The following is a 16,818-nucleotide window of genomic DNA, read 5'->3' on the forward strand; positions in this document are numbered from 1 at the left end:
GGCACAGCGCCCCCGCCGGCACCGGCAGCACCAGCGCCGTCCCGGAAGGGCCCGGCGGACGTAGCGGGGCCGGGTCGGCCATGAGGGCCGCGCTGGTAGGGTACAGCAGCTCGGAGGGGGAGGAAGAGGAGGAAGGGGGACGGCGGGGTGGCGGCGCGCAAGTCCCCCCCCCGGCCAGGTGAGTGCGGCGGGACGGGCCCTTCCCGCATGAAGGGGGGGGACGAGCGGTCCTCCTCATTCTCGTCATCCTCCTCCCCGGTCCACGCAGCGCCGGCCGCCCCCGCCTGCCCGCCCCCGCCGGCCTGCCGGGCGATCCGGAGCCGGAGGAGGCCCTTAGCGACGACAGCTCCCGGCACGGCGGCCGCGTCCGCGGCTTCCCCCACGAGCGGGGCAACTGGGCCACCCACGTCTACCTGCCCTGTAGGTAACGGGGCGGGACCGGGAGGGGAGGGGGTCTGGGCCGGAGCCCCGTCGGGTGAGGCCCGGAGGGTCGGGCGGTGCGCGGCGGGGCCGGGAGCCCTGGGGGACCCGCTCCGGCGATCCGGTGCGGATCCGCGGCCGGTGACCGGGGGGGTACCCGGCTCTGACCGCACTGCCCCACAGACAGAGTCCAGGAGGAATTCTTGGAACTGCTGGAGCTCCTGGTCTCCCGTGCTCGCACCTATGTCTCCTCACTGGCTGCCATGGAGGAGTTCCACCTCAGCCTCTCGCAGTGTGTGGTGCTGCGCTACCACTGGATAGAGCCCTTCATCCGCTCCCTCAGGGAGCACCTGGCCTCCTTCCACAGGTAGGGCCAGATGCGGCCCAGGCGGGTGTTCCTCACGCCCTTCCCTCTCCCTCGGGGTCTGCGTTTCACCAGCACCTGCACCCTAAGTCATTTCTGGGAGCTGCTGCTGCGCCAGTAAAGCCCTGGAGAGTTTTTGCTCTCTGCCTTGGGATCCGGCATCAGAAAAGTCAGGTCTCAGCTTTCAAGGATGAGGCGGGAGCTGTGCCGTCCTGTAAACCACAGATGGTTTCACTGGTTACATCCGGCTCAGGCGCCTGCTGCATCAGCTGCTTCAGGGCTTCTGTCACTGTCCAGGCTACAGAGGGTTGGAAGCAGGCAGGGAATGGATGAATTTGAGCCCAGAAAGGTCTGGTTGCATCGATTTGGTCCATTTGTGGCATGCATTTGCCTTTATCTTTCCATAGCTCAGTAGAAGTCCCATCCCCTCTACGTCTTCTGGTTTTTTTCTTTTTTTTTTTCCCTACTAGCTGAAATAGGATCTTTCTTATTGCAGTTTCTTCTGTGTGGCGGATCAAGTGAAGGTTTACACCAACCAGAACAAAACCAGGTGAGCAAGCAGCACAGCAGCCTGCCTGCCTGGGGACAAGGCTGGGCGAGGTGCTGGGTTGATGCGAAACGTCATCCTGCATGTCCCACAGTGACTGGGCTGAGCCATATAACAGCACAATATGTGATCACCTTGTCTCCAGAGGTTTCACACCTTTCCCCGGCCACTTGCACAAAGTTTTAGCTTCAGCAGTGATTCTCTGCAAGCCATTGGTCTTGTTAGTGATGGGTGAACCTGAGGATGCAGTATTTCAGTCTTCTGAAGAGGTCTGTTCATAACATGGCCTGAGGCAGGCCTTTCTGCTGGGGTTAGATTTGTGCTATGGTTTCACAGCAGCTAAAGGAGGCAGCCGTGTTCGCTGCCATCTCCCATCTGGTTTGTTCTGCAGTTTTGCAAACCTTGGTGCCAGTGTGAGCAGCCTGGGGTGAGCAGAGCTGGGGGCCACCTCTTTTGGCAGCAGTGCTGGTTGTGAAATTGTAGTGAAGGTCCTCCAAGAGCTGGAGAGATTTAGCTTAATTAAGTAGTTTAAATGTCAAAGCAAAGGTGATTAAAATTGTGAAAAGTTGCTGAATCTAGTGGGAACAGCAGCCCACCAATGTCATGGGTAGGATGAAGTGAATCCTGGGTGAAACTTAGTCTTCCCCTCCCCTCCTGGAGTCTAGAAGGTGTCATCCAGACAGTCCTTGAGGAGGTACATCTTTCTCCTGTCTCTCCAGCTTGCTGCTTCCTGTTCCCTGCTTCCTCTCCCACCATAAAACCCCTCTGGCAACTTCCGCTTTTTGAATGCAGCTCCTGCACAGCACGGCGCTCTGCTGACATACCCATCGAGTGCCTCCTTTGCCTGGAAAATGCGTTTTCATGTCCCAAAAGGTGCTGGGTTAATGCAATAAATCTACATGGTATATCATCCAGTCCTGCTTTTCCCTGCTACCGCATCTTCATTTCTGTTTTTCTTCAGAATATACTCAGTGTCCTTGAATGCTTAAACCTGGCATTCCTCAAATTATCTGTTGTTAGGAGATAGGGAATTTGCCCAGTAGGAATGCAGGGCTAAGTATGCTTACCGCTGTGCTTTCTGCAGCATGAAAGGGTGCTTGCGTTTCCTTGTTGTTGTCTTTCTTCAGGACCTTTATTGGCTTGGAGGTCTCTGCTGGGCATTTCCAGCTGCTGGAGCTGGTCTCGGAGGTGGACAGAGTTCTGGAGGAATTTGACCTCCCCACATTCTACAAGGTGAGGATTCTCCCACTTACTTCCCTGCCAATCCAGAGATGCCAGCTGCTTCCTTGTGAGAGGTCCATGAAATGTTCACCCCAAATAAACAGGAGTGGAGGTGTTAGACTCTGGAAAAGCTCTCCTCTGGGCAGGTTGGTGATGCTCATACTTAACACCCTGAACACTTTCATGCTGAAAATGAGACTAGCACCAGCCTATGACTTCTGTTTCGCATTTTGTTTTTGTGGTTTAACCCAGTAGGCAGCTAAACACCACACAGCCATTCGTTTACTCCCAGCTTTGCAGTGGGATGGGTGAGAGAATCAGGAAGAAAAAAAAGATTCGTGGGCTGAGATAAAGACAGTTTAAAAGGACAGAAAAGGAAGGGAAAATAATAATAAAAAGAATAAGAATGAATATACAAAATAAGTGATGCAGAATGCAGTTGCTCACCATCTGCCGACTGATGCCCAGCCAGTTCCTGAGCAGCAGCCCCCCGGCCAGCTTTCCCGGAGTTCATGCACTGAGCGTGATGTCTTCTGGTACAGAATATCCTCGGGTCAGTTTGGGTCAGCTGTCCTGGCTGTGTCCCCTCCCAGCTTCCTTTCCCAAGTTGAAAAGTCCTTGACTAGTGTAAGCACTGCTCAGCAACAACTAAAACATCAGTGTGTTGTCAACATTATTCTCATACTAAATCCAAAACACAGCACTGTACCAGGAAGAAAATTAGTTCTACCCCAGCTGAAACCAGGACAACTGTGCAGTAGAGTAAGGATGTTAACTGTCTCGTGGCCTCTTGAGAATTGGGTTTCCAGGGTAAAGGGCCAGACCATATGTCACAGTTGATGCGTGTGTAGAAGCAGGGTTGTCCTAGGATAGGATGAGCTTAGGGTGAGCACTGTGAGAGTGAGGGTGATGTTTGTGCCTCTTCCTTGGGCAGTCTCCTGGGGTGTCAGTCCAGCCCCTTTGCTTGGTACTAGCTTTGGGAACAGGTTTTGGTTTTGCAAGGCCAAACCCTGACTTCTCTGTCTCCGTTGCTGAGGAGGGGGCTCTTGTGGATTATTCAGAAGTGACCCACCCCCCACTCCAGGACTGTCAATGAGAGGTTCTCTGTGGAGTTAGAAAAGCTTCTGCAGAGTTGACCACAGGGAGGCTGGGAGCTGGGAAGCCTTGCCCACTGGTGTCCAAAAAGGCTGGGGTGGGGAGCCTAGGACTCATCTCACATCCAGTGCGGTCCATATCAGCTTTGCAACAGTTGAGCTGGCAGAGTGGGCGCTCCCAGCTTTGGGATCCTCCTACCTCTGTGATCCCAAGCAGGGCAGCATCACATCACATCTTCCCCCATGGCTCTGTGCGTTGAGCAAAGCCTCCTTTAGCCCTTACAATCTGGTCCCTGTTTTGTCCTCAGGACCCGTCGTTCCATATCAGCTTGGCCTGGTGCGTCGGGGACCTGTCTGGCAGGCTAGAAGGGCAGTGTCTGCGGGAGCTCCAGGTGCGTCCTCATGCAGTGTGGAGAGCAGGGGAAGAGCAGAGCTGGTGTCCAGCTACATCTTCCTGCTGAGGGCAGAAAGCGGGAAATTCTCTTCACTGAGCAAGACAAACTTCACTGGGTTGAAAGAAGAGAAGCTTTTGTGGGGAGCATGTGTTAAATCACCCTCCAGAGGGAGGTCAGAGGCTTCCAGCCACAAATGGCCTTGTCACTGACTTGGTTCAGAGAGGGAGCTGCTGACTCCTTTTTCTCTGGCAGATCCCCTCTCCTGGTACTGACTCCTGCATCTGTTTTCCAGGACATTGTGGATGGGTTTGAGGACTCGGCCCTCCTGCTGCGTGTCCAGTGGGAGCAAATCCGCTGCAAGTCAGGGAACAAGTACTTCTCCTTCCCCTTGAGGTAGGGGCCGGTGGGGCTGTGCATTTCAGAGCCTCGAGGACCCTGATGTTCAATCAAGGACCGTTCTCCAGTGCAGCTCGGAATGGTGTGGGCCGTCACGCACCTTCTGTGCTCTTCTTGCCTTCTCAGCATCTCTGGGGTGTTTGTGGCCTCAAGCCAGGCTACTTCCAAGTCTGAATTTCTGGCTGAAGAAATGTGTGTTTGCAGCAGATTTCGCCCGTGCTGCTGTATGTGCTGCCATCAGCACCAGCACGTCCAGCCATCCCTCAGTTGATAATTTTGCTGATTTTTGTAAAAAAGAAAAAAACATGTCTATAAAAGCCATAGATGCCTTATGGGAGGGAGGAAGAATGTAGCATGGGAAGCTGTTGCTAAAGGGAGAGTGTCTTGCATGGTTGGAAATAGCACTGTCTGATAGTCAGGAGGCTCTGATCATGCTTTGAGTAACAAGAGGCGAGGACCGGAGCTGGACTCTCACCAGAGCATCTCCCTACAGTAAGCCAGCTCAGACAAGTTTCTGGGTCATGTTCTGTGTTCGTCTCAGACTGCTGTTGCCTCTGTGGAGACATTTCAGTATCTGCTCCTTTTGCCAAACAGCAAAAGATGAGATCTGGAGGGGAGAAGTTGGAAACCCCTTGTGTTTCAGTGCTCCAGGTTGGGTCTAAAAGAAGAGCTTTGGTTTAAGATTGTGCGTGCCGTAAGCCCAGGACTTTTTTGGTGGCCTGCTTCTCCTGAGCAGCTTGCTGCCATGTGTGGGTGAGCCCAAGAGAGGGCAGTGTTAGCTTTTGCCTGAGCTGAAAGGGAAGTGCCCACGGGTAAGTCTGGGGGCTGCAGCTCCTGTCCAGGCTCCGTGCTTTTTCCCCGTGGGAACAGCACCCCCCGGTGCCGTGATGGCCCTGGGGGCATCAGGCTGGACTTTGTCCCTTGGGAGAGGCTCCTTTTTAGTTCTTTTGTTCCTGTGGAGAGCTCAGCTGCAGCCTCTTGGGTACTTGGAGCAGGACGTCGATGTGCTGCCCTGAATCTTTCATTCCACATCTGTCTGATGAAAGGCTCTGGGACTTCTGAGCAGTAAAAATATGTCTCCTTGTGTCATAAAATTGTTTCCGTGGTATATTTCAGCCGTTCCCTTTCAGAAGTGCCCAGCTCCCACATGCTTCAGATGAGGTGATGCCTGCAAACATTTCTGTGAGCTCTGTGCTGCGCTGCCCTGCCCATCTTTGCACATGAGAGAGCGGGGGGCTTTGTGGCCGTGGGAGCATCTCAGCACAGGCTGTGACGGCTGCCAACACCCATGTGATAGCTGGTTTTCAAAATTCTTAACAAAATTCTGTTAAGCTTGTAGCCAGTTAGTTTCTGGGATGGGGATCTGCATGATAAGGCATGCGATTACACTCTGAGTTTTCTTTTGGGGAAGGGAAAACAAACAAAAATAGATATATTTAGCCCTTGGGGACTTCCAGTGAAACTGGCTTGAGCATGACCAGTTTCTCTGTGGTTTCTCTGTGGTGTTAGTCCGGCAGTGCCAGGTTAATGCTTAACCAGTGGCCCCACTCCCCTCCCGGTGAGGCCCGCCTTGGCACATCGCCCTGTTTTATAACTCCAGCAGGTGTCAGGGACCCCCACTCCTGCCTTTGAGGATGGGGGAAGGAGCCGGGCTCGGCCTGTGGGGACAAAGTCCGGGGAAGGGCGGCTGCCGAAGAGGCCCGAGATGGCGAGTGTGAACGGACCGGTGTGGCAGGCACGGCGTGCACGGAGGGGGAAGGGCCCGGTCTGGCTGCTGAGGGGTGCCGGGCCGCGGTTGTGCACACCCGTGGGAGCGGCTCTAGGCCCGTGTGGGTGTGACTGCACAGACCCGTGGGAGCAGGTGGCGGGGGTGGCGTGTGTCTCTGTGGGTCGGTGTGAGGGCGCCGCGGCCCCGCCCTGAGGCCCGGAGCCCGCGCCCCTCCCCGAGCCCCCGCCCCTCCGCCTGGCCCCGCCCCGCGGAGCCGAGCCGCACCGCGCCGCCGCCGCGTCCTTCTGTCCCGCTCCGCGCTGCTGCTCCCGGCGGGCCGGGCCGGGGAGCCGAGCCGAGCCAGGCCAAAGCGGGCCGCGGTGGCCGCCCATGTGCCGTGCGCTGCCGGCCTGATCCCCCACACGAAGGCGGGCCGAGAGGCGACGGGCCGCGCCTGGCAGCGCCCTCCATGCACCCTGCGCAGCCCCCGCGGCGGCCCGGCCCCGGGCCATGAGGGCGGCGTAGTTCCGACACCGCCCCGCTCGGCTCGGCCCGGCCCGGCGCGGCCCGGCCCGGTATGGCAAGAGGTGGTGGCGCCCCCTGCCGGGAAGGGGGGGTGCTGCGGGCGGGCGGCCGCCCCCCGCCGTTACTGGTGCTACTGGTGCTGCTGGCGGGGGCGGCGGGCGAGGAGATCAACGCAGAGGTGAGCGGGGGGCGCGGGGGGGCCTCCCCTGGGACACCCTGCCCACGCCCTGCCTGCACCTGCGGCCGCCGGCGCTGCCCGCCCGGACGGGGGTGCAGGTGCAGGCAGCGGGCGGGCGGGGGGGGAGAGGAGCGGGGCGGGGGCCGGGGCGGGTCGCCCCCGGGGGTGTCGGGCAGCGGCCGGCGGGGGAGAGGAAGCTCTTTGTGCCCACGCCAGGCCGCGGCGGGGGAGGGGGTGAAAGGGCCTTTGATAAAGTCTGCTCCACCACCCTGCCTTGGGGAGAGGGGGGGATTAATAAAAGACTTAAAAAAATATTCAAAATTCAAATATTTAACCATTTTTTAAAAAAAGAAAACGAGGGAAAAGTAGAAGATGGGGAAAAAAGTAGAAAATGAAAAAATTAGAAAATGAACAAAATAAATAGAAAATGGAAAAATTAGAAAATGGAAAAAATTAAAAGGAATTTAGAAAAAAGTTTTAAATATTAAAGGAAAACAAAAAAAAGAATTAAAGGAAAATATACAAAAATTAAAAATAAAAAGAAAAATATTAAAAAAAAAAAAAATAAGACAAGAGGGGGCGGAGGCTGGTGCAGGAAGGAAGGGACCAGGTGCGCCCCAGCACCCCCTCCTGCCCACAGCTGCCGCCCTGGGTGGCTGCTGGCCCCACAGGCCAGGAGCCCCTTTGTGGGTAGAGGCTGGGACTGGGGTCCTGGGCTAGGGTGGTGGCACCATGTCCATGGGGATACCTCCGAGTAGGAGGACAGGGAGACAGGCAATCCATGGGCAGGCTTGCCCCCTGCCAGCTACCTTCTCCCTGGGTCAGGGTGGCCAAGGGCCCCCTGAGATTGGAGGATCCCCCGCCCTCTTCGCAGAGCAGGGCTGGAGCTCTGGTCCCTGCCTCCCAAATGCTGCCTGCGTGCTCTGGCTTGCCTGTGCTGCCTGCCCTGCTTGCCTGGGTGCGGCATTTGCCCCTGGCAGCTGGCACAGAAGCCCCATGAGGGTGGATAGGGCTGAGGTGGCAGCAGGTGGTGGGCTGGACCCTGCCCCACCAGGGTCTCAAAGAGCTGCATCTCCCCGGGGAGCACCAGGTCCCCCCTCAGGCCATTCTTCACCCATGGCCTCAACGCTCTGCTCTCCCCGGCGCAGGCATGGCTGCGGCTCTACGGCTACCTGCCACAGCCCAGCCGGCAGATGTCCACCATGCGCTCAGCTCAGACCTTCTCCTTGGCCCTCGCTGAGATGCAGAAGTTTTACGGCATCACCGTCACTGGCATCCTGGATGAGGAGACCAAGGCGTGAGTTTCTCCATGTCCTCTTGCTCTAGCAGAAGGCAGCTCCACTCCCTGGCTCTTTGGCTTTGCCTGCCAGCCCTGGAGCTCTGCCTGCACCTGGAAATGTAGGTGCTGTCTCCCATGGGAGCTGCATCTCCCCTTTTGGGGGCTGTACCCATGCAGCCAGGACACCTCCCTCGCCGTCCACGGCTGCGGTAACCCCTCAGGGACCTTGGCCACGGTGGGCTGAGCCCTGGCTCAATGCCCTCCTGGCAGGTGGATGAAACGTCCCCGCTGTGGGGTCCCGGACCAGTTTGGGGCACGGATGAAGTCCAATATGCGGCGGAAGCGGTATGCACTGACAGGGCGGCGCTGGAGCCAGAGCCATCTCACCTTCAGGTACCCAGTATCTCCATGGCTTCCCACCCCCCAGCCCATGGAGAGCCATGGACCCCCTCAGGGAGCGAGCACTGTCCCGGGCCGTCCCCAGTGAGCTCTGTACCCCCAGCATCCAAAACTACACGGAGAAGCTGGGTCGGTACCACTCGTACGAGGCTGTCCGCCAAGCTTTCCGGGTGTGGGAGCAAGCCACGCCACTGGTTTTCCGGGAGGTGCCCTATGAGGACATCCGGCAGAAGCGGAAGAAGGAGGCCGACATCATGGTCCTCTTCGCCTCTGGCTTCCATGGAGACAGCTCCCCCTTCGACGGCATCGGGGGGTTTTTGGCTCATGCCTATTTTCCTGGTCCTGGCATGGGGGGGGACACGCATTTCGACTCAGATGAGCCCTGGACTCTGGAGAACACAGATGTGTCTGGTGAGTTGAGGGCCAAGGAGGTGGTGAAGGCAACCAGAGGAGCCTGGTAGGCCCCTGGATTTAGGGGCAGGGGGATGCACTGGTGTGGGCAGGAGTGAGAGGGAAAGGAGCTCCACCGTGGGTGATACAGGCAGCTGTCACCAGAGCACCCTCGTCGCAGGGCGGTGGGTCCAAGGACCCACCCCATGGGTCATGTCCTCCACCCTGTCTTGCTGATGGTGCCTTTCCCTGCAGGGAACAACCTTTTCTTGGTGGCCGTGCATGAGCTGGGGCACTCGCTGGGCTTGGAGCACTCCAGCAACCCCAGTGCTATCATGGCCCCCTTTTACCAGTGGATGGATACGGAGAACTTCCAGCTGCCTGAGGATGACCTCAAGGGCATCCAGCAGCTGTATGGTGAGGAGCTGGGTGGGGTGCATGCATGGGGAAACTGAGGCATGGGTGCTGCTGGCCTGCAACATCCCATCCCTTCTCTCACCTGCCCCATCCAGGTACCATGGATGGACACCCTCAGCCCACCAAGCCTTTGCCCACCGTGACAGCCCGGCGACCTGGCAGGCCAGACCAGAGACCCCCTAAGCCACCCCCTCCAGGGAAACCAGAGCAACCCCCCAAACCTGGCAGCCCAGACCGGCCTGACCAGTACGGCCCTGACATCTGTGATGGGAACTTTGACACAGTGGCAGTGCTGCGTGGGGAGATGTTCGTGTTCAAGGTATGTGTCAGGACCCCCTCCTGCCCCTTCTGTGGGGATGTGGTGGGTCCCTGGCACTGGGTCTGTGTCCCTGTGTCCCCCCATCCTCTGCCAACACCCCGTTTCCCACCAGGGCCGGTGGTTCTGGAGAGTCCGGCACAACCGGGTGCTGGACAACTACCCCATGCCCATTGGGCACTTCTGGCGGGGCCTCCCTGGGGACATCGATGCCGCCTATGAGAGGCATGATGGGAGATTCGTCTTCTTTAAAGGTGAGCAGGGAAGCTGGGTGGGGGGGCCAAGGAGCAGGGGGGACCCCAGTGCCCCCCCACCAAGCTGCTGAGAGCTGGTTGGCTTCATCCCTTCCTGATCTACCTCCCCAGCCGGAGCCGCTGCCTGACCCCAAAGGGATGGGGTGGCCACAGGCATTGAACCCCCATCCCTATCCACATGTGCACCTGCTGCAGCAGCTGGGCATTGCTGCCTCACCCCCCTTCTCCATGTTCTCCCCTCCAGGTGACCGGTACTGGCTCTTCCGAGAAGCCAACCTGGAGCCTGGGTACCCGCAGCCCCTGGTCACCTATGGGCAGGGCATCCCCTACGATGGCATTGACACGGCCATCTGGTGGGAACCCACGGGGCACACCTTCTTCTTCCGTGGGGACAGGTGAGTAGCTCTGGGGTCCTCCCTACTCTGCTGCTGCCTGGCCCCTGGCAGGGATGGGCATGGCGGGCAGCGGAGACCCCTGTGCTCCTCACCTGCTCACCACCTCCCTCCCCCAGATACTGGCGCTTTAATGAAGACACCCGCTTGGTGGACCCTGGGTACCCAAAGCCTATCTCTGTCTGGGTGGGCATCCCTCCCTCACCCAAGGGTGCCTTCCTCAGCCCGGATGCCTGTAAGTAGAGGAGAAGAGGGCTGGGTGGCAGGGGGGGACCAGAGGGGATGGGGTCACCCCTCTGGTTGCCTAGCCATATGGGATGGAGGCTGGGAAGGTGCCTGGGAGTTAGCAGCTGAGCTTTTTCTGAAGGTTTTCATTGGTCCTAGAGCAAAACCTCCTGTTCTGGGTACCTGCAGGGGTGCCCAGGTTGTGGGGCACCCTGCACCTTCCCACTTACCCCTCGCTTCCATCCCCCCCAGCCTCCACCTACTTCTACAGAGGCACAAAGTACTGGAAATTTGACAACGAGCGTCTCAAGACAGAGCCGGGTTATCCCAAATCCATGCTACGGGACTTCATGGGCTGTCACACGGAGCTGGTCCCAGACCCCCATCCCCGCTGGCCTGATGGGGACCGACCCCCCTTCAACCCGGATGGGGACGGGCGGGCTGAAGGTGAGGAGGAGGAGGAAGAGGAGGAGGAGAAAGAGGAGGAGGAGGATTACAGCGAGGGTGGCCATCAGCCAGGCGGGGATGTGGATGTGGTGGTGCAGATTGATGAGTACACACGCACCATGAGCGTCATCATGGTCCTGGTGCTGCTGGTGCTGCTTCTCTGCATCCTCGGCCTCATCTACGTCATCATCCAGATGCAGAGGAAGGGCGCGCCCCGAATGCTCTTGTACTGCAAGCGCTCCTTGCAGGAGTGGGTCTGACCCACCCCCAACCGCCCCCACCACCATGGTGCTAAAGATGGACCTGACCTCCCCCTTCCCTTACCTCTCCCTATGGCCACAGCCTCTCTTGCCCCATTGTTGCTTGATGGCTCCAGCCTCAGAGAAGGGGGGATGCTGACCACCCCCCCACCCAGCCCCTTCAGAGCAGCCAGGCTGGGACCAGGGAATGGGGAGCTGGAGGCCATCGAGGTCCCGCCTGCCCCTGCCCCTGCCATGACCCATCGTGTTGCACCTGCCTCTGCCAAGGGAGCCCGGCAGGGTCCCTTCCTCCTGCGTGAGCCTGCTGAGCTGTACCTGTGCCATGTGGGGTGGTGAGCGGGCTGGGGGCTGCTCACAAGTGCTGCAATCTGGCAGGTCTCAGTTGCCAGCACCTGCAGCGACAGGGAAGCACAAGGGGAAGGGAGAGCTAGGCTCGTGGCCATGTTGCCTGTTGAATGCAGGGATACAGGGATGTGCCTAAAGATCGTGTGAGGCAGGAGGGGCCACCTTTGCAGCCCCCCCACTATGGGCTCAGCTGAGCCCAGACCCTGCTGCTGCCGCGGGGTGAAGCCCTGGGGACACGCAGTCCAGTGGGCCGGGCAGCGGGCATGGCCACCTTGTACGTGTATTAAACGGGTTGGGTGCGTGGAGAACCATGGTGCCGTCCTTTCTGCCGCGGGATGGGGGCAGGAGCCAGGTGGGTTGCCCTGTGTGAAGCTTGTCAGATTTTGTGGTAACGGGGGCTCGCCTGGGGCTGCCACCCTGCCTGGCAGTGACAGGGACTGGGTGCCATGCCAGGTGACGGGAAGGGGCCAGCATGGCTGGCGATGTCCCCACAGTGGCCCCTGCACTGGGGATACCATTGGGGGGGCAGTGTCAGCAAAAGTGGGCCCCCCCCCCCCCCGCAGCAGACAGAGGTGCCTTTCACTTGCTCCCACAGCAGTGGCAATGGCCTTGCCAGGAACACAGCATGCCTTGTTCTCCCCGGGCCAGCACCACGCTCCAGCTCTGGAGCAGCCACCTCCCTTCCCCGGGCAGGGGCTGGCAGCCACAGCAGCTGGGGGTCAGTGCGTGGTCCCTCCTGGAGCTGGTTTACCGGGTGTTTCAGCTCTCTGTACCTGTGTGGCCTCGGCATGTTTCCTGGGGAAAAGGGGGTGGCCATATCCTGTCTCACCGCCACTGTCTCGGTAGTGGAAAGCAGGAGTCGTGACCACTGCGGAGTGGGAAAGATTAGACCTGGGGGTGTAGGAAATTTGCTTTATCCAGGGAAAAATGTTGCTCAGCCTTTAACAGGAATGAAAATCAAACTGCAGTGGGCAGCAGAGGCACCATGCAGCAGCAGTGGTGGTGATCATGGCTTTCCTGCCTTTGCTGGTGATGTTCACCAGGGTGGTGGGGAGGGGCTGGGTTTGCTCTGGAGCTGCAGGCGCAGGCTGAGCACCCTTGGGTGGGTGGCAGAGGCCTGGTGCAGTTAATACACCCTGGGGGAAAGCAGGCCATGCCGGCCAGGGACTGTGTGGGTCTGACCCATCCCTGTGGGGATGAGCTGTGGAGTGTGTCTGGGGGCTCTCTGTGACTGTACTCATGGGACCAGCACCCAGACAGGCCTGTGCCCTACCTATTTCCCCATGGGGCTGGTGCCTCTGACACAGGGCTTGGTGCAGGGAGCATGAACCCACCCCAACCTGCTCCCTGGGGCTCCAGCTGCCCCCATCCCCACCCTGCCAGCTCTGTCAGGAGGGGACCCCCTGCTTCACGTGAGGCCTTTGTGCCTCCTCCCAGACTTCCCCCTCCCCAGGACCCAGAGCTACTGGCTCAGCACCCAGGACTTGGCTGCTGCCCCTTCCCAGCAGTAAATTACCCCAAGCAACCCCGCCACTTGTGTCACTAACTGCTTTAAAAGGGAAGGACCAATGCTGGCTCTCCCTCTCTTTCCCGGGGCTGCTGGTGGTGGGGGAACCCCATGGCTTGGGCCACCCATCCCCTGCCCTGGCCTCCATCCTTGCCCACATTGGGCAGTGATTCCTAGCCGTTAGCTGAGTCCCTGGGAAACACATTTGGCTCAAATACAGCACATCACTGCAGCCAAGCGAGAAGCCAAAAATCAGGGACAGAAAAACCCTGAAGAATCAAGGGAGGGGGGGGGTGGAAAAAAAAGCCAACAACCTCTCCAAGTGGCTCCGGGCTATTGTGTTCCATTGGCCAGGCCATACTGGGTCACATTCCTTGGCTTTTAACTCCTTTCAATTAAATTTTGACCATTTTACCCAGATTTGTGCTTGTGTGGGTACTCCCATGGAGGACCCAGAGCTTTGCTGGACCAGAAGCCCCACTGCAGGGCAGCTCAGCACCCCAGCCTGCCCTGAACTGGGCCAAAGTGACACTGGGAGCTACCAAAAGGCACAAACTTGGCCAAAAGGCGAGGCAGGAGGAAAGTGTGTCCGGGATTTGCAGCTCTCCACCCCCGCAAAGGCAGCTCCCAAGGCAGGCGCAGATGCATTTCCCACGGCAGCTGCATTTCCCACACTAGCTGCACTTCCTGTGGTAGGTGCATTTCCAATAACAGATTTATTTCCCACGGCAGCTGTGTTTCCCCTCTCTCCCAGGGGTGCTGGGGGCTCAGCAGGATGCAGGGGTGAGGACCCCAAAAACCTGGTACCTGGGGAGATGCCTGCCTCACAGGGAAAACCAGCTGAGCTGGCAAGTATGCCCAGGGCCAGATGCTCATGGCTTCCCCTCCCCTGGGCAGCCTTGCCATGGCAGGGGAGGGGGCTTCTTGCTGATTCAGGGTGGGACAGGGGCTTGGAGCAATTCCCCGGGGAGGAATTAGCAGCATAGGGAGCAGAGGCCCAGGCTGCCTGGGTTCAGCAAGCTGTGACATCACTTCCCACCCCCTCCCACTTTTCCCCGGATGCTGCAGCAGAGCCAGTGCCAGGAGCCCGGGGCCATCTGGAAACGCTCACAGACAGCAGCGAGGGACCCCACCAGAGACAAAGCCCAGCATTTCTGCAGGGCTCGGGCTCTTCACTGAAGGCTCCCACTCTGCCCTGCATGCCTACTGCAGGGTCAGCTCAACTCTGGCCACCCACAGACATAGGACCCCAGGAAGGGCAGGGATGCACCTGCTGCAAGGGACAGATGGGGCCTTTGGTGCCTTGGAGGAGCACAAGTCCCACTCAGCCTGGCCCTGGCATGCACCAGGCAGCCCTGGCAGCATCCACCCCCACCAGGCAGATCCCAGCTTCCCAAAAATAGGCTGGAGAAGCCTGTCCTGGAAAAGACCCCAGGAGTTCAGCATCCTCCACGCCCTGCCATGCCAGAGCAGTGCTGGCTCCTGCAGGATGGGGCTCCACACGCTGCTGGAGTGTGGGTGATGGGGTTGGCTGGGGCTAACAGGGGCTTTCTCTGCCTGCTTGGCACCATCACAGGAGAAACCGTGCTTCCTCTTCCTCTTCAAGCCAGGGCATGATCCCCTGTGTGCCACTGAGAAGAGGACCCGGAAAGCAGAGAGGAAGCTGGGCTCTGCCCAGAGGAAGAACTGGGGCCCAGATACGCTGAGAGGCAACTGGCCAGCCTCAAGGCCGGAGGAAATGATGCTGGGGATGGAGGGAAGAGCCAGGGGGCCCTGAGAGGGGATTGAACCTGCTGCCTGTGCATGCAGGACTGAGGCTCCAGGTACTGTCTGGGCAGGGGTCAGTGCCAGCACAGGCCTGCTTCCGGGGTGTGTGTGCACCCACTGAGTACATTGAGCTCAGCATGTGTGCACTGCTCACGCCCATCACCTCCCCTCGCACCCACCCCACAGCCACTCCCCGTGGTGCCAGACCCTCGTCTCATGGGGAGGAAAGTAATTTCTGAGACCACAGGGCAACACACGAGGTGACAGAGGAGAAGGCAGTCTGCAGGTCTGCTTCAGCAGAACTTAGCATCCACCATCATCTCACCTCTAGCGGCTCTGAGACTTTCTCCACCACATCCCAAGGTAGCTCTCAGGGCACACAGCCACTCCCTCATCTAAATAAAATCTTCCTTGGGTGGTCCTATTTTGCAGTCTGCCTGGGGAAGCTCTCACCCCTCCCACAGGCACCAGCGGGGCAGGAAGATCAACTCTCCCTGCGTGCAGAAGTGGCCAAAGTCCCCAGTACGGTCACTCATTTTCCTGGGCAGAGGCCAACGGCAAAACTTAAAATAAATATTTCCCTTGCCTCCGGCACCACCCACCCCACACTAGACAGCAGCTGCAGAAGATTAGTGTAACCCTGGAGGTGTAATCCCTCCACAAAGACAACATTTGGCCCAAGACATCCAGGGAGATGCAGAATGGGAGGCAGAGAGGGCAAGGAGCAGAGCTTGGCACAGATCTTTTTGATTCCTGCACATCAGTTCCGTGACTAGAGCTTTGTGTCAGAATCCACTTAATAGGAAGGTGACAAAGAATAAGGGGAAGCAGGGACAGAAGGCCATACCAGTGTCCTGCTACTCTGCTGGGCCAGAATGTCACCTGGACTGCTACTGCCCAAGCAGCAAAGCAAACGGACAGAAAGCTTTCCAGGAACACCCTGTCATCTGCTTCCCCTGCCAGCTGCTTCCACCTACACAGGCAGAGCCACTGGAGACAAGGGATGTCCCAGCCTTGGGTCACACCACATGGTGACCGGAGCTGCTCCAGCTTGGTCCAAGGAGGTCTGCTCCCTGGCCCAACCTGGGGAGGGTCACTCTCCGGTCCTTTGCTCTGAGGTGCTCCAGCCTGTGCACTCGCTGTCCTTCAGCAGCCAAGATTTCAAAGGGAAGATTTGCCTTTGATGTAGAAAGCAGGCTCCCAGCACTTAAGTCCTGATCAAAGCGCCCAAGTGAAGGACCTTGCCCCAGCCAATGGAAGAGGAAGGTGAAAAGCCTGCAGAGGCAAGGAAAACTCATCTCTGGGTGGGCCCCACTCCACCCCAGGTTAAATCCAGGGCTCCCCACAAAGAAAGATTCCTTTCTCTCCCACTAGACATGAACTGTAATAAGGACTTAAAGGGGAAGGAAGGAGCAGGCCACCCACAGAAAGGTGAACAAAGAGATGTTTAAGACATTCTCTCTGCAGGCTGCCTGCACTGAAGCAGGACTCCCCCTCTGCTCACCCCTCACACCAAGCTGGGGCCACCCCAGGAGTACGCAGGTGGTAGCCATCCTCAGGGAAGACTCCCATCACTGGACCCATGTCCTTCGTGCCTTCCTCCACTGTTTCCATGAGTACCAGCCAGGTCAAGAGCCGCAACGAAAGCAGTAAGAAGCTGGGTGCTTCATCACAGGAGTTTTATTGGAGCACATTTACTTTAGGAAAAGACTGCTCACAGGATGCCTGTGAGATTTTGGCCTATCTGCCAGCAGCATCCTCTTCTCCCACAGGGAGAGCATCCAAACTTCATTCACCTTCAGCAAGATAGTTGAAGTTCTGATGGGAGGGGGAAATTAGAAGATGAAGATTTTTGAAGAACACCACATAAATCCACCACTGTCTGCCCTTAAAGGAAAGAGCCAGTATCTGATGATGCTCCACTTTGTGCAGCATGTAAACAGGAAGATTCAATAATTTGTTTCTTATTCAA

At 58.2% G+C, this 16,818-nt stretch overlaps 2 protein-coding genes across 2 annotated transcripts; both read left to right on the forward strand.

Annotated features, from left to right (window-relative positions):
• USB1 (U6 snRNA biogenesis phosphodiesterase 1) lies at positions 1 to 5,531 on the forward strand. The gene is made up of 7 exons (XM_075101998.1): positions 1 to 178; positions 269 to 420; positions 604 to 787; positions 1,281 to 1,334; positions 2,459 to 2,564; positions 3,955 to 4,038; positions 4,334 to 5,531. Exons 1-7 carry the CDS (start codon positions 81 to 83, stop codon positions 4,436 to 4,438), a joined length of 783 nt encoding a protein of 260 aa, XP_074958099.1. The 5' UTR covers positions 1 to 80; the 3' UTR covers positions 4,439 to 5,531.
• Positions 5,532 to 6,578: 1,047 nt separating this feature from the next.
• On the forward strand, positions 6,579 to 11,880 carry MMP15 (matrix metallopeptidase 15). Its single transcript, XM_075101996.1, has 10 exons — positions 6,579 to 6,848; positions 7,997 to 8,145; positions 8,398 to 8,520; positions 8,630 to 8,937; positions 9,172 to 9,333; positions 9,429 to 9,652; positions 9,765 to 9,903; positions 10,148 to 10,298; positions 10,415 to 10,530; positions 10,773 to 11,880. The coding sequence occupies exons 1-10, from the start codon at positions 6,723 to 6,725 to the stop codon at positions 11,225 to 11,227; spliced, it is 1,953 nt and encodes a 650-aa protein (XP_074958097.1). The 5' UTR covers positions 6,579 to 6,722; the 3' UTR covers positions 11,228 to 11,880.
• Positions 11,881 to 16,818: the final 4,938 nt, after the last annotated feature.

Source organism: Phalacrocorax aristotelis, chromosome 8, assembly GCF_949628215.1.
Source record: "Phalacrocorax aristotelis chromosome 8, bGulAri2.1, whole genome shotgun sequence".
NCBI classification, from domain to species: domain Eukaryota; kingdom Metazoa; phylum Chordata; class Aves; order Suliformes; family Phalacrocoracidae; genus Phalacrocorax; species Phalacrocorax aristotelis.

Excerpts from the sequence above, each read along its gene's own strand:
- MMP15 (XM_075101996.1), top strand. The coding sequence starts at position 6,723 with ATGGCAAGAGGTGGTGGCGCCCCCTGCCGGGAAGGGGGGGTGCTGCGG. Across the intron at positions 6,849-7,996 it reads GCGAGGAGATCAACGCAGAG|GCATGGCTGCGGCTCTACGG; the intron begins GTGAGCGGGGGG and ends TCCCCGGCGCAG. Across the intron at positions 8,521-8,629 it reads CAGAGCCATCTCACCTTCAG|CATCCAAAACTACACGGAGA; the intron begins GTACCCAGTATC and ends CTGTACCCCCAG.
- USB1 (XM_075101998.1), top strand. The coding sequence starts at position 81 with ATGAGGGCCGCGCTGGTAGGGTACAGCAGCTCGGAGGGGGAGGAAGAG. Across the intron at positions 179-268 it reads CAAGTCCCCCCCCCGGCCAG|CGCCGGCCGCCCCCGCCTGC; the intron begins GTGAGTGCGGCG and ends CGGTCCACGCAG. Across the intron at positions 4,039-4,333 it reads AGTGTCTGCGGGAGCTCCAG|GACATTGTGGATGGGTTTGA; the intron begins GTGCGTCCTCAT and ends TCTGTTTTCCAG.